The sequence below is a fragment of the Microtus pennsylvanicus genome, chromosome 12 (assembly GCF_037038515.1).
Source record: "Microtus pennsylvanicus isolate mMicPen1 chromosome 12, mMicPen1.hap1, whole genome shotgun sequence".
NCBI classification, from domain to species: Eukaryota; Metazoa; Chordata; class Mammalia; order Rodentia; family Cricetidae; genus Microtus; species Microtus pennsylvanicus.
In genome coordinates, this window is record NC_134590.1 from 82070778 (window position 1) to 82085711 (window position 14934).

At 45.4% G+C, this 14934-nt stretch overlaps 2 protein-coding genes across 2 annotated transcripts in view; one reads left to right on the forward strand and one right to left on the reverse strand.

Annotated features, from left to right (window-relative positions):
- The window catches only part of Commd1 (copper metabolism domain containing 1), a 103624-nt gene extending 90711 nt beyond the window's left edge, over positions 1-12913 (reverse strand). Inside the window, exon 1 of the mRNA XM_075944480.1 lies at positions 12625-12913. Coding sequence (XP_075800595.1) covers positions 12625-12801 — 177 coding nt within the window. The 5' untranslated portion in view covers positions 12802-12913. The remainder of the gene's footprint in view (positions 1-12624) is intronic.
- On the forward strand, positions 3868-5687 carry LOC142832751 (U2 small nuclear ribonucleoprotein auxiliary factor 35 kDa subunit-related protein 2-like). The gene has a single exon (XM_075943485.1). The coding sequence runs from the start codon at positions 4050-4052 to the stop codon at positions 5331-5333; it is 1284 nt and encodes a 427-aa protein (XP_075799600.1). The 5' UTR covers positions 3868-4049; the 3' UTR covers positions 5334-5687.
- Positions 12914-14934: the final 2021 nt, after the last annotated feature.

The window sequence follows — 14934 nt, forward strand, 5'->3', positions numbered from 1 at the left end:
CCTGTGAGGTGTGTGTGTGTGTGTGTGTATGACAGAGCAAGGGGAGGGCCATCTTGGGACACATAACAAAATCCTGTCTTGAAAAATATAAGGTCGGCAGGCGGTGGTGGCGCACACCTTTAATCCAATCCACTTGGGATGCAGAGGCAGGTGGATCTCTGTGAGTTCGAGGCCAGCCTGGTCTACAAGAGCTAGTTCCAGGACAGGCTCCAAAGCCACAGAGAAACCCTGTCTAAAAAAAAAAACAAAAAAAGAAAGAAAGAAAAATATAAGGTCTTCTACTTGTACAGGCAAAAACAGGATGCCTATTAACAGTAGAACTGCCAACACACTGAGGTATATTCAAACTGCAAGATTCTTAGCAGGCTCTGGGCATTTTTTTCTATAAAAAGGCCAGACATGAATATTTTAGACTTTGCTATCCAGTCTCTGTTCTAAGTGCCCAATTCTGCCCTTAGAGGGCAAAAATAGGGCAATGTATCACACTGACACCTGTCGTTCACATCATTTGCATGGGTCGCTGCAGAGTTTTTAAACATAAAAATATAGAAAAGCATCTCTTCAACCCTATTGTTGACTTTAAGAGATCTAAAAGGACTATTAAAGAATTGGAGGGATGATTCAGTGGTTAGGAGAACTTACTCTTCTTGATTTCTGCACCCACATGGCGGTTCACATCCATCTGTAACTTCAGTTCTAGGAGATCTGACACCCTCTCCTGGCTTCTAAGGGCACACATGTGGCACATAGACATACAGTCAGACAAAACATTCAAACATGTTGCCAGGAGTGATGGCGCAGGCCTTTAATCCCAGCAGAGACAGAGACAGAAGGATCTCTGTGAGTTTGAGGCCAACCTGGTCTACAGAGCAAGTTGAGTTCCAGAACAGCCAGAGCTAAACAGAGAAACACTGTCTTTGAAAACCAGGAGGCAAAAAAACTATAGAATATATGAAAGATAGTCAAGCAAGAAGGGAAGAGAGAGTGGGAGGAGAGAGAAAGAGAGAGGGAGAAAGAAGGAAGAAAGAGAAAAGAGAAAGGGAGAGGGAGAAAAGAGAGAGAGAGAGAGAGAGGAGAGAGTGTGCATACCAAGGGTTGAAAAGAAGCTTCTTTCAACTAGGCCCCATATTATCAAGCATGCCCACCTCCTCTGACAGCCCATCAGACTGGGGTGCAAGCCTTTAGAACATGGACTTGAGTGATGTGGTGGTCTAAATGGGAATGGCCCCATAGGCTCACAAATTTCAATACTTGGTCATCAGGGAGTGGCGCTATCTGAAAGAATTAGGAGGTGTGACCATGTCAGAGGAAGTGAGTCACTGGGGTGGGCTCTGAGGTTTTACAAAAAGCCCATTTCAAGCCCAAAGTCATCCTCTTCCTGCTGCCTACGGATCCCAATGTACTTCTGTTACTTCTCCAAAATTGCTTGGATTTTATTGTTGTCATTTTGGTGATGGTATTTTTTTTTCTGTTCCAGAAAAAGTATCAGAGAGCACAGACTGTAGTCAAAGATGACCTGATCTCCCAATCCCCCTCTTCCACCGCCCAGTCCTGACACTGCAGACATGTACAGACACTATGTCTGGCTATACAAAATTTTCTGCAATTTTTTTAAATGAAAGAATTAGTTGGAACAATTGCTTTTTAGTTTTTAGATGTTTATTTCACGTGTATGAATGTTTGCCTGTGTGTGTGTATGTGTGCCATTTGGGGGATGCCAGAAGGACTCTGTTCTCCTAAAACTTCGATTCAGATGATTGTGCACCATCTGAGTGCTGGGAATCAAACCTAGATCTTCCTGAAGAGCAACAAGAGTTTGTTTTTTTTTTCATTGTTTTGTTTAGTTTTGCTTTTTGTTTTTCAAGACAGGGTTTCTCTGTGTAGCCCTGACTGACCTGGAACTCACCCTGTAGATCAGGCTGGCCTGGAACTCACAGAGATCCACCTGTCTCAGCCTCGCAAGAGCTGGGATTAAAGCCATGCACTAACACCACCGCACTCCCCACTTTAAATAATAAAATTCTACTACATTAATTTATTAATCTGTATGTGGGCATGTACTTGTCAAGTGCTTGTGAAGCCAGGCATTACCACCACCCCGCTAGAAATAAGAGCTCTCAACCAATGAGCCATCTCTACAGTCCCATTGAAACAAAATTTATTTTAAAAATCATTTCTAATTTCAAAATACAAAGCCAAATGTTTAGATTTCTTTTTGCACACAAAATTCTTAATGTTGAATAGCAAGCAAAAGCATTTTTCCAACTAGAACATTCCAGAAAAAGAAAAGAAAACATTTAAGCATTATGTGTCTGGAGTCCTGCAGCATATCAGCAAACCAATACTCCACTGCCACCTACAGTAGAAAAATGAAACTACAGCTTATAGCTAAAACCTAAAGGTGTGCCCTCTTCGATTTATAAATCCATATTTAGATCAGGACATTGTGTCACGCCGACCCTCAAAAGACAGATGCAAGCAAATCATTGCAAGTTCAAGGCCTGCCTGGACTACCCAGTGAGTCCCAGGACATCTTGCTGTAAAGAAGGAAACCCACTGGGCTGGAGAGATGGCTCAGTGGTTAAGAGCATTGCCTGCTCTTCCAAAGGTCCTGAGTTCAATTCCCAGCAACCATATGGTGGCTTACAACCATCTGTAATGAGATCTGGTACCCTCTTCTGCCCTGCAGGCATACAAGCAAACAGAATAATGTATACCTAATAAATAAATATTTAAAAAAAAAAAGAATGAAACCCACCAATGGTGGTGGCGCACACCTTTAATCCCAGCACTGGGGAGGCAGAGGCAGGCATACGTCTGAGTTCCAGGGCAGCCTGGTCTACAAAGGGAACTCTAGGACAGACAGAGCTGTTACACTGGGAAACACTGTCTCAATTTAAAAAAATGAACAAAAATAAATTTAAAAAATTAAAAGAGACCCTATCTCAAATAATTAACTCGCATATTTTATCGATGTTTTATTATATTATCCAAACCATACAGCAACAGTAAAGTCTACTGTAACAGGCCCCAGACCTTAGCACAACTGACTCCATGATGGAAGTGTCATTCAGGCTGTAAACTCAACATGTAGACAGCACCACCTGCCAAAAATGAAAACAAATAACTAATCCTTCCAAGTTCTTAGTTATGGGAAAGTCTCTAAATGTACTAACCTTGTTTTTTGGTTTCTGTAGAGTGGCTTCCGGCTGTTTTTGTCAACTAACGTATGTCAATCCAGGATATGGCTTTTGTGCTTCTGGGGACACCGTTAGGAATTTAGAATGCGAACCTTATGCGATGGCAGTCTGCATAGTAAAATACAACTTTTCCTATACTACAAGTATCTATCTTCTTGCTTCCAACACAGTGGCAGGCAGATCTCTGTGAGTTTGAGAACAGCCTGGTCTACAGAACCAGAAAGAATTCCAAGACAGCCAGGGCTATACGGAAAAACTGTCATAAAAACTTAAACCCATGTCCGAGCAGTCTTCTCTGGTGAATATCCCAAGACACAACATTACACATTAAATGCAAACTGTTTTGCAAATAACAAAACGCATTCGATGCTAAAAAACCATTCTAGAAGGGAATCGGGCTGGAGAGAGGGCTAAGTTGCTAAAGCCCTTGCCAAACAAACATTTCTATCAGCACACCCACATAAAGGAGTCCAGAGGGTGGGCTGCGGCACCCAGGCTCACGAACATGAGGGAGCAACCCCCGGGGGGCGGAGACTCAACAAGCCGGAAGTAAACACAGGGAAGCGTGCCGCATTCCAATCCACAAGCCGGCCTATGACACCTGCGCGCATGCGCACACACCTACTGGTGCACTGCGCTCACGGCTGTGTCTCAGACAGCTCAATTCTCTAGTCTGGTGAGGAAAAAAAAAAGTCAGTTGAGCCTGACAGTGCCAGCTTGTATTCGCTGTTCAGAAAGGCAGCTTTAAAAAGCAGAACAATTTAGCAGTGGGTGAGATTTTTCAATCCACAGCGCGGGAAAAAGATAATTATCGCGAGATCTGGGAAGGGATCTGCGCTCTGTGGTAAGATGGCAACCCATGAAACTGTGTTTCCTGAAAAACTTGGCCATAAAAAATACAGGGCTGCCCTTAAGAAGGAGAAACGCAAGAAACGTAGGCAGAATATGGCTCGACTGAGGGACCTTGCAGCCCCCCCGGAGGAGGACGATGATGTTTCTGCTGATGACCAACTTACAGAGAGATTGGAGATGGAGCGACAGAAATTACATGAAGAGTGGCTGCTTAGGGAGGAGAAGGCACAAGAAGAATTCAGAATAAAGAAGGAAAAGGAAGAAGCTGCCAGAAAACAGAGGGAAGAACAGGAGAGACAGATAAAGTTGGAATGGGAAGAAAAACAGAAAAAACAGAGAGAAGAGGAAGAGCAGAAGCTACAAAAAAAGAGAGAAAGAGAGGAAGCGGTGCAGAAGATGCTGGACCAGGCTGAAAATGATGGCACTTGGCAGAACCCAGAACCACCCAAGGAATTAAGACTGGAGAAATACAGAGCGAGTTGTCCCTTCTACAGTAAAACGGGAGCGTGCCGATTCGGTACCAGGTGTTCACGGAAGCACGACTTCCCCACGTCAAGTCCCACGCTCCTGGTGAAGAGCATGTTTACGACCTTCGGAATGGAGCAGTGCAGAAGAGACGACTATGACTCGGACGCCAGCCTGGAGTACAGCGAGGAGGAGACCTACCAGCAGTTCCTGGACTTCTACTATGATGTGCTGCCCGAGTTCAAGAACGTGGGCAAAGTGATTCAGTTCAAGGTGAGCTGCAACTTGGAACCTCATCTGCGGGGCAATGTGTATGTTCAGTACCAGTCTGAAGAAGAATGCCAAGCAGCCCTCTCTCTCTTTAATGGAAGATGGTACGCAGGACGACAGCTCCAGTGTGAATTCTGCCCAGTGACCCGGTGGAAAATTGCAATCTGTGGTTTATTTGAAATGCAAAAGTGTCCCAAAGGAAAGCACTGCAACTTTCTCCATGTGTTCAGAAACCCCAACAATGAATTTCGAGAAGCTAACAGAGACCTCTACCTGTTTCCAGCTGGGGCTGGCTGCTCTGGTAAGACCTCCTCAGACAGGAGGGAGAGGAAGGACCACCATGAGGAATACTACAGCAAGCCAAGGGCCTCCCACTCTAGCCCACACCGCTCCTCCAAGAGAAGCAGGGAGTCGGAGAGGAAGAGTACTCACAGGAGGAAGAAATCTCACAAACAGGAAGCAAAGGGTCATGAGAGGCACAGTTCGAGAAGAGGAAGAGAAGAGGACAACAGTCCAGGCCCACAAAGCCAGAGCCACAGGTCCTGAGCCAGGCTAAGACAGCATCACTTGGGTCCAAGAATCTGAGACCGACCAGTCAACCCCGGTATCCTTCGGACACCCCAAGACACTCAAAACAAAACTGATTACAAAGGAAAGGCATGGTGACTCAATCTAATTCCCAGCCAAGTTACAAATCTTGTGGCTTTAACAGAGACAAAACCAGGTATTATTTATTAGTCTTTTGATGTTGTAATTCATGTTATTGATGTTATTTTCCGTACAGTTTAAACTAGCTTTTATATGTTGTTGAGTTTTTGTTATTGATGTTATTTTCCATAGTTTCATGTGTTGTTTTCTTGTGATAATTAAGATTATATTAAACTGTGATATTTTATTATACTTACTAATTTATTAACATTTTATATCCTATGAATATGAACAAAATTTCCAAATATAAATTAAATCTATATTTTACTAAGAAAGAGCACATAGGAGTACAGAAACCCTATGTGTTTTTGTAGACAGGCTCTCCCACTGTAGCCCTGGCTGGGCTGAAACTTGCTAGACTGGCCTTGAACTCACAGAGATCCTCCCGCCTCTGCTTTCCAAGTGCTAGGATGAAAGGCCTACACCTTTTTTCTTAGTTTTTTTTGTAGGGGTGTGTGTGGGTGTGTCTGTCTGTCTGTGTGCACTCACATGAGTGCTTTAACCTCTGAGCCATCTCTCCAGCTCATAATGATGTTATTTTTTTTAATCAAAGATCTCAAGTCTTAAGAACAAGTTAGTGAAATTTTTAGTTATCTAACAAATAACCAACTTCTAAACACAATTTACACATGTCATTTCCAAATAGTGACATTGTGAATTTAAGAATAGATGTTTAAGGTAAGGGTTAGCATCTTTATGTAAATGTTCAGAAATACTTTAGGCTTTTAATATCAAATAATATTGTCACCAGGTGGTGGTGGCACATACCTTTTATCCCAGCACTTGGGAGGCAGAGATAGGTGAATGGATCTCAGTGAGTTCGAAGCCTGGTCTACCAAGCGAGTTCTAGGACAGCCAGGACTGTTCAGAGAGAAACCCTGTATGAGCCTGTTATGTTATAGCAAAACTTTATTTATCAAAACCAGAACAACGGGGAATGTACTGAGCTGCAGAGCACTTGCCTAGCATGCCCCTGGCAATGGCCATGGGTTTAATAACCCCTAGTACTACCAAACAAAGCTATCAGAACAGTAAGGGTGGGCATGAGTGAGGAGCAGAATGGGGCATCAGGCCAGATTAGTCCTACAGCCATAATTCACCACCCCTGACTTAGTATTATATTCTCTGTTCTCCCCACACAGATATTTCGCATTGCCCATCAAGCTCATGAGTCTCCTGCCTCAGATTCCCGTAGTTAGGACTGCGGGCACATACCACTGTGCCCGACTCTGTTGCCTTTTCAGTGCAGCTGGCACATTCAAGCACTACCCATCCGAATGTCCTACAGATGTCTAACAAGTGCCTAGCACATGCCAGAAATAAGTATTAAATAAAGTATATAATAAAGTTCTGCCTTCTTTACAGATGTACAAGGTAGTAAGTATATTATAACTCACATAGTATTATTGATTCTTTATACCAAATTATAAACGTAAGCTGAAGAAATTAGACAGTGTGCTGTCGCTGGTGGTCCACAGCTTTAATCCCAGCACACTCTGTAAATCCAAGGCCAGTGGGAGCTACATAGTGACACCCTGTTTCAAAAAAACCAATAGATACTGGCTGGAGAGATGGCTCAGTGGCCAAGAGCACCAGCTACACATGCCATGACTACCTTATTAATCTCACAATTCCTTGGGTGCTACGCAGAAGTCAGAACTGTAGTGGTGGGGCCAGCAAGCACTGGGTAAATGTGCAGGCTGCCAAGATGGGCGTTTGATTCCCTGGACCCACGTGGTGGAAGGACAAAACTGACTCCTATAAGTTGTCTTCTGACCGCCACATGTGCACCATAGCACACATGTACACACACGCACACACACTCACCATAGTGTGAATGAATGGGCTGCTTTATATAAGCAGATGAAATGTTTGCCCTTTGTGATTGACAGGTAAAGCTAGAGTGCTCTTGTCCCAAACAAGGACATCATTCTACACAGCGAAAAGTATGCACTACAAATGTCAGGAAAATAGTAGGTAACATTTGGAAACGATGTGAAAGTTAGGAATCCGAACCATGGTACACAACACATTGCCAGGTAGTTGGTAATAAGAAAACTGTTACCTGGAGTCGGGCTTGGGTTTAGCTCAGCATTACCAGCTTACCTAGCAAGTATAAGATCCTGGGTTCAAGCCTCAGCACATCAGAAAAGGAGACTACTAATGAGTGCCCACTAGGAATTCCACGTCTCCTCATGTTCTGTCCTCTGTGTCTCCTTCTGCCATTTCTATGCAGAACATGATTTCCTAGGTGAAAGACATGACGTCTACTACCATCTGTGTGTTAAGTGTATGGCCTGCTTCAGAGCAGGAATGCGAGCGGAGTTAGAGTAAGCGCTTCACTTTTCCACCAAACAGTCCTTACTCTATACCCTAAATTATGACCAGACTGGACAGGTCACCATTTGTGCGTGTGTGTGTGTGTGTGTGTGTGTGTGTGTGTGAGAGAGAGAGAGAGAGAGAGAGAGAGAGAGAGAGAGAGAGAGAGAGATGTGTGCATACACATTCACATATGTGTGTGTGCCACAGTATCCACACAGAAATCATCTTAGTTTGAGATGTTGTCTTTCCACTCTCTATGCCAGGCTAATGGCCCTAAGCTTCTGAGATTTTCTGTATCCACTCCCATCTCCTCAAAATGTAGACACTTAAACACTACATGACCAGTTTTTAAGACTTTTTTAAAAAAAGATTTATTTGAAGTGTATGAGTAGTTTGCCTGCATGTATGTCTGAGCACCTCAGGTGTACGGTGCCCAAGGAAGCCAGAAGAGGGTGTTGGATTCTCTGGAACTGGAATTACAGCTAGTTGTGAGCCATCATTTGGGTGCTGGGACCCAAACCCAGATCCTCTGTGAGAACAAATGCTCTTAACTGCTGAACCACCTATCCAGGCCTACACGTGCAGTTTTGATGTGGTTTTAGGGATTAGAAGCCAGGTCCTCACACTTGTGCAGCAACCTCTTTCACCTACCAAGCTGTCCCCAGCCTAGTTAGCATCCCTTGAACGTGGTCTACTCACCTACCAAGCTGTCCCCAGCCTAGTTAGCATCCCTTGAACGTGGTCTACATTTTTCCTACCCCACATCTGCTCTTAGCTTTGACTATCCCATAATGCTGACCCTTATCTAACTCTAAAAAAAATCACTATGTTCAAAAGCAGCAAAATAGCATCTTAAGAAGCCTGCCAAAGGCTAGAGAGGGGAGGGAGGCACACCTTTAATCCCAGCACTCAGATCGCTGTGACTTCAGGACCAGCCTGGACTATACAATGAGACCCTGTCTTAAAAAGGGGGGGAACTGGAATCTGGCAGGGCAGCAGGGGTCTTACTGTGATTACACAGCGTGTATCTTACCCATGACTCGGTCTGTGAGGACACTGCAGCCATGGGAAACAACAGGAATGTGAAAGACATCCGATGAAACAGTGGCTGCACCACAAGGGAGGAGACCTCCAGCTCCACTCTCTGCTCCTCCTCCTGAAGGGGTCACCATCCTACCTGCCCCATCTCCCGGGTCCTCCTCACTCTGGTATAATGCAAGCACCCAGTGGGCTCGCCTCCTCCTGGCATAATGCCTGTGGAACCTGTTCCTATGATGAGGCCACACATGGGAAACCACATGCCCTTGAGGCCCAGGCCTCCTAAGACTGAAATGGCGATTCTGCCTCCACAAATTCTCAGAACGAGACTGAGCTAAGACCTGTCTCCTCCTGTCTTATATTCCTCTCTAGTGCTGGGATTAAAGGCGTGCGCTCTACTGCTTGGCTTCTATAGTGAACTAGTGTGGCAACTGGGATTAAAAGTGTGTGCCACCACTGCCTGGTCTGTATAGCTGACCAGTGTGACTGTTTTACTCTCTGATCTTCAGGAAAACTTTATTTATTAAAATACAAATGAAATATCACTACATTTAAACTCAAACATAGCATGAATAATAAAAGCCAGAGACTGATATTGGGGTTCAACCTGAAGATCAGAAAAGCAAAGCAGCCAGCCACTGGCTGGCACCTGAACAGGGATCCAAGGTCAGAGGATTCTGGACACTCTTAAAGACTGGAAGAAAGTTCACTCTCAGAGTAAGGGGACTCCAGGATTGTCAGGGCTGCAGGGAATTTAAAATCCCCATTTCAGGAGCAACAAAATGTACAGCTGCTAAAATGCTTGTCAAAACAAAAAACAGATCAAAAGCTAGGTGCTAACTCACTCCAGAATCAAACTGGCTGTAGCTCTCTGGGGATTCTCCCATCAGTATTTCTAATAACAAATTAAATTGAAACAAAATTTTAATAGTGTGGTTTTAGGCGTTAAGACACCTTGTTTCCTCATCTGTGTGCATATGGAGGCAAGAGGCTCTCTGCTTGTGTGAATAGGTGTGTGTGTGCACACACGTGCATATGCACAGGCTCGCACATACACAGGCCAGGAACAGTTTGCCACAATTCTCTTTCTACCATGTGGGTTTCATAAACTGAATTTAGATTGTCAGGCTTAACACGTGCTGGCCCCTGCAAGCTCTCTCCCTGGCCCTCTGCCTTCTTTGCTAATTCTAGCACGGGGTCTCTCACTCATTGGCTAGGCTGGCCGGCTGATCAGTGAGGCCTGAGCATCTGCCTTTTTTCACCTCACAAGTGCTGGGTTACAAACATGCCTGGCTTTTCCTGGGTGCTAGGATCCCAACTCAGACCTTCCCACTTACACAGCAAGCATTTTACATAATAAGCCATCTCCTTAGTCCAACCACTTAATTTTGTTTAAGACGTATTTAGTTTTAATTTTCTGTGTACGAGTGTTTTGCCTGCATGTGAGTGAGTGCCTGGTGCCCATGAAGACCAGAAGAGGGTGCTGGATCTCCCAGAATTGGAGTGACAGACTGTACCAAACTGCCACATGGGTGCTAGGAACCAAATCAGGTCCTCTACAAGAGCAGCAGGTGCTGTTAACCAGAGCCCTTCACTCTGTTTGTTAAGGCAGGGTCTCTCAATGACTAGGTTAGAATGGCTAGCCAGGAAGCCCCAGAGATCCTCCTGTCTCTGATTCCCCAGGGTCTGGATTACAGGCCCCTGGCATTTATGTGGGTTCTAGGACAGACTCAGGTCTTCACGCTTGCACGGAAGCCTTTTGCCAACTGAGTCATCTTCTTGGCCCCATGTTCTAATCTTCTGATGTGGGAGTGTCATATATCAATCTGTTGATTTCATTGGCTAAGCAATAAAGAAACTGCTAGGCCCATTGGATAGGCCCACCCTTAGGTGGGTGGAGTAAACAGAACAGAATGCCGGGAGGAAGAGGAAGTGAGGTCAGACTCCGCAGCTCTCCTCTCTGGAGCAGACACCTCAGAGAGAGATGCCATGCTACCTGCTCCAGGGAAGACGCACGCTGTGAAGCTCCGACCCAGGATGGACTTAGGCTAGAATCTTCCCGGTAAGACCGGTGCTATACAGATGATAAGAAATGGGCTAGTCCAGGTGCGAGAATTAGCCTAGAAGAGGCTAGGTAGAAATGGGCCAGAGCAGTGTTTAAAAGAATACAGTGTCTGTGTAATTATTTCGGGGCATAAGCTAGCCGGGCAGGCAGCTGGGGTTTTGGGGACGCAGCCCCGCTGCCCCTTATTACTACAATCTTCCAAATGGGTGGGTGCCCACTATGAGTTTAAAAAAAATTACTTTCAGTTTTTCTTTTCTTTACACTTTGACACTAGAAGCATTCCTAAGACTAAATCTGGGTCTAAGTCAGACTAAATATGGTCATTCGCCACATGTGACCACTTTCACCACTTGATATGTGGCTAGTTGCAGCTAAAAATGTTTTAAATGTAAAATACACATATTTTAAACACTTAGTGAAAACAATACACTGTATAGTGGTTGTGTAAATGATAATACTGTAAATATATTAGTCAGATAATTAAAACATCTTACTAAAAAAAAAATCCCAGGGACTAGCTGGCCATATAGCTCAATCAGAACCTAGTTCTGATCTCCAGCACCCACAAAAAGACTGGGCATGGCCCCCTACTTCTGTAACCCAAGCACTGGCAGGACAAAGTAAAGCAAGCAGATCTCTGGAGTTCCAGGTCCAGTGAGTGCCCGTGTCTGGAAAGATAGGTGGAGCGTGATAGTGCAGGGCACCAGTACTGACCCCCTAGCCTTCACACACACACACACACACACACACACACACACATGTGCGCGCGCGCACGCAAAAGCACGTCACAGCAGGCTGTGGTGGCAGATGCTTGAAATTCTAGTGCTTGGAAAGTGGAAGCAGGAGAATCAGGAACTCAAGGTCATCTCAGCCAAACGGTGAGCTCAAGGCCAGGGTGGGCTACAAGAGGTCCCTTGTCAAAGCAGGGCGGAGGTGAGAGACTTGGCTCAGCAGTTAGTACTCTTGCACCTAATGCTCTTGCAGAGGACCTGGGTTCCCAGCACCCACATGGTGGCCTACAACTATTCCAAGTGATCTGGCGCCCTCTTCTGGCCTCCACAAGCATGTATGCAGTGCAGGCACCACACTCATACACAAAAAACAAAAATGCTTTGTAAATTAATTTCATTTGTTACGTTTCCCTCTGATAGTTTTGAGACAGTCTGATGTATAACTTCGTTCATTTGGTAAATACACTCTTCACACATAAAGTAGATTCTTTAATGGTGTTTACTCCAGCTAATTTAACCTTATCTCACTAACCACCTCATTACCACAACGCAGGAAAGCTGGCAAGAGCTCCCTCACTCTCTCTTCAAACAAGGGTCTCACTACGTAGCCATGTCTGGCTTGGCTGGCCCGGAACTCTCTCTGTAGACCAGGCTGGTCTCGAACTCACACAGCTCTCTGCCAGCCTCTGCCTCCCCAGTGCAGTGATTAAGGGCGTGCACTACCACGCTCTGCTGCAACCCATCAATCTTACAAAAGTCCGGGACGAAGAAAACTCGAAACTTATCTACACTACAGGCACAGAGAAGTCTTAAAAAGCCAAGGGTATGTGCAAGGGTATGTGTCCGTCCCTAAAGCAAAGAGCGTGCCACGGCTCTGGAGGAGCCGCACCGGAGCCGCACCGGGCAGCGCCCGAGGCTGGGGGCGGGTCTGAGGCTGCGAGGGGGGCAGCACCGCCCGGTCTAACCGCAGTACCTTTAGAATGCCCCTCATCTTCGCCAGGAAGGGGCGGAACTCCTCCGGCGGCACTTCCGGATAGAGTTGACTGTGCAGCAGCTCCTCGGTGATACTCGAGTTTCCGTGGAACGCGTTCTGCGCCAGCCCGCTCAGCAGCCCGCTCAGAGGCTTGCAGCCCTCCAGCTCACCCGCCATGGTCAAGGCGGCTGCCGCCCCGCGGCTGAGCTCGGCTCGGCTACGGGGGCCGAGATGGGCCGTAACACCTAGCAAAGACACCGTCTGGCCGCGAAGCCGGGCTCCTCCACTAGACGGAATAAGCAGTTCTCGCTTTTGTTCTGCCACACACACCCACTGTTTCTATCACGGTCCAATCCGTTGAGTTTCCCTTTGGGTCGCTGTGCTTTCGCTGTTTCCTTTTTCACTCCGAAAGGCACTCAAAGATGGCTTGGTGAGATTACTCCTATGAGCTGTAACTCAAGAAGAGCGTCACTCTTTGGTGGCTGTATCTCGTTCCAGAGTTTGCCGTGGTGTCTGCAGAAACCCCACACAAAGGGTTGGGTTTTTTTTTTTTGTATGTTTGTTTGTTTGTTTTTGAAACAGAAACTTATTATATCTGCCTATCCCTACCTCCTGAGTTCTGGGATAAAGTTCTGGCTCAATCATTTTTTATATCGACTTTTCAGACCTAATTTAAGAAATCGTATTGTCACTGTTTGTGTACCGTTAAGTCCCTAATGAAGGGTACATTATCCATGATTTTCTAAAAGGCAACTTGAGAAATGTTTTTGTGCATTCAAGAAAAACAACCCTGAGGCAAACTATACTTGTGTGTTAAATGTTCCTATAGAGACTGCAAAAAGGCCAGGTGTGGTGGGCACACCTTTACTCCCAACACCCAGGAGGCAGAGGCAGTGCCAGCCTCTTCTACATAGTGAGTTCCTCGAAGCCAGGGCTATATAGAGACATCCTAGCTCAAAGAAAGCAAACAAACAAAAGAGGTTGCAAGGAATGGATAGAAGAGAAAAGGGGGCAGAAAGGTAGCAAGTGGGACAAAACAGCACTCTAGCACAGAACTTCTAAATCTTCTGCCTGAAAGGCCGTGGTCAAATTATTCTCTGTGGTGTTTGTCATCTGACACATAGAAAAAGTTATCTTGCAGTTTTTCGTTTCTCAAATTTTTATTATGTTTACTTCGTGTGTGTGTGTGTGTGTGTGTGTGTGTGTGTGTGTCCCCACATGCCACAGCATGCGTGTGGAGGTTAAAAACCAAATTACAAGAATGGGTTCTCTTCTACCATGTGAATCCCAGAGACTGAACTCCGGTGGTCAGGCTTGGCCACAAGTGCCTTTACCCACTGAGCCATCTCTCTGGCTCAATCTTTTTTCTCTTCACTAAAGATTTGTTTATTCATTTTATGTGTATGTGCCTTAGTGTGTGTGTGTGTGTGTGTGTGTGTGTGTGTGTGTGTGTGTGTGCTCTACCTTCAGGAAGGTGCCCAAGAAAGTCAGAAGAGCGCTTTGGAGCTGCTGGAAATGCAATTACAAGAGGCTGTGACCCACCGGGTGTGGCTGCTGGGAACTGAACCCAGATGCTCTGGAAGGGCAGTGAGTGCTCTTAACCCCTGAGCCACCTCTCCAGCCTGGCCACATTTCTTAGGTTTTGAGAGTGAATACTACCTGGGTATATTTTGGCTGCCTGTATTCCTACTTATTTACCCATTTTCTATAAAGTTTCTGTCATTTCAGTGATTGCCAAGAGCTGGGTTTTTTTTAGCATTTATTTACTGTGTGTATGTATATATGTGTATGAGTAGCTGCCATCATATGTGTGAAGAGATCAAAGGAAAGAAAAAAGGAAGTTCGTTCTTCTGCCACCAGGGGCTGCTATTGTCACAGCTGCTGCTGCAAGTTGGCACCAGCTGCATTTTAGAATGCTTTTCAAACAAAAGGCTTTTATCAAATTTCAAATCACAGATATTTCAGATGGCAAACATTGGCACAAGGCTATCAAGAGAATTTTCAAGTGCAACAACTAAGACAAGACCCAGAAGCTCAACTCCAGGGAAACTTCAAACCCTGTGAACAACCCTTCTAGGCACGGTTCCCTTCCATCATGGTCAAATACGCTATTCTAAGTCCAAGCGAGCAAATGGTTCCAGGAAAACAAGTAATAATTTTATAAACATTAAAAATGGAAACTGGGTGGGCGGTAGTGGTGTATGCCTTTAATCCCAGCACTTGGGAGGCAGAGGCAGGCAGATCGCTGTGAGTTCAAGGCCAGCCTGGTCTAGAGTGAGTTTCAGGACAGCCAGGACTTGTTGCACAGAG

Bases quoted from the DNA above. Each gene is read 5' to 3' on its own strand.
- LOC142832751 (XM_075943485.1), top strand. From the start codon at position 4,050: ATGGCAACCCATGAAACTGTGTTTCCTGAAAAACTTGGCCATAAAAAA.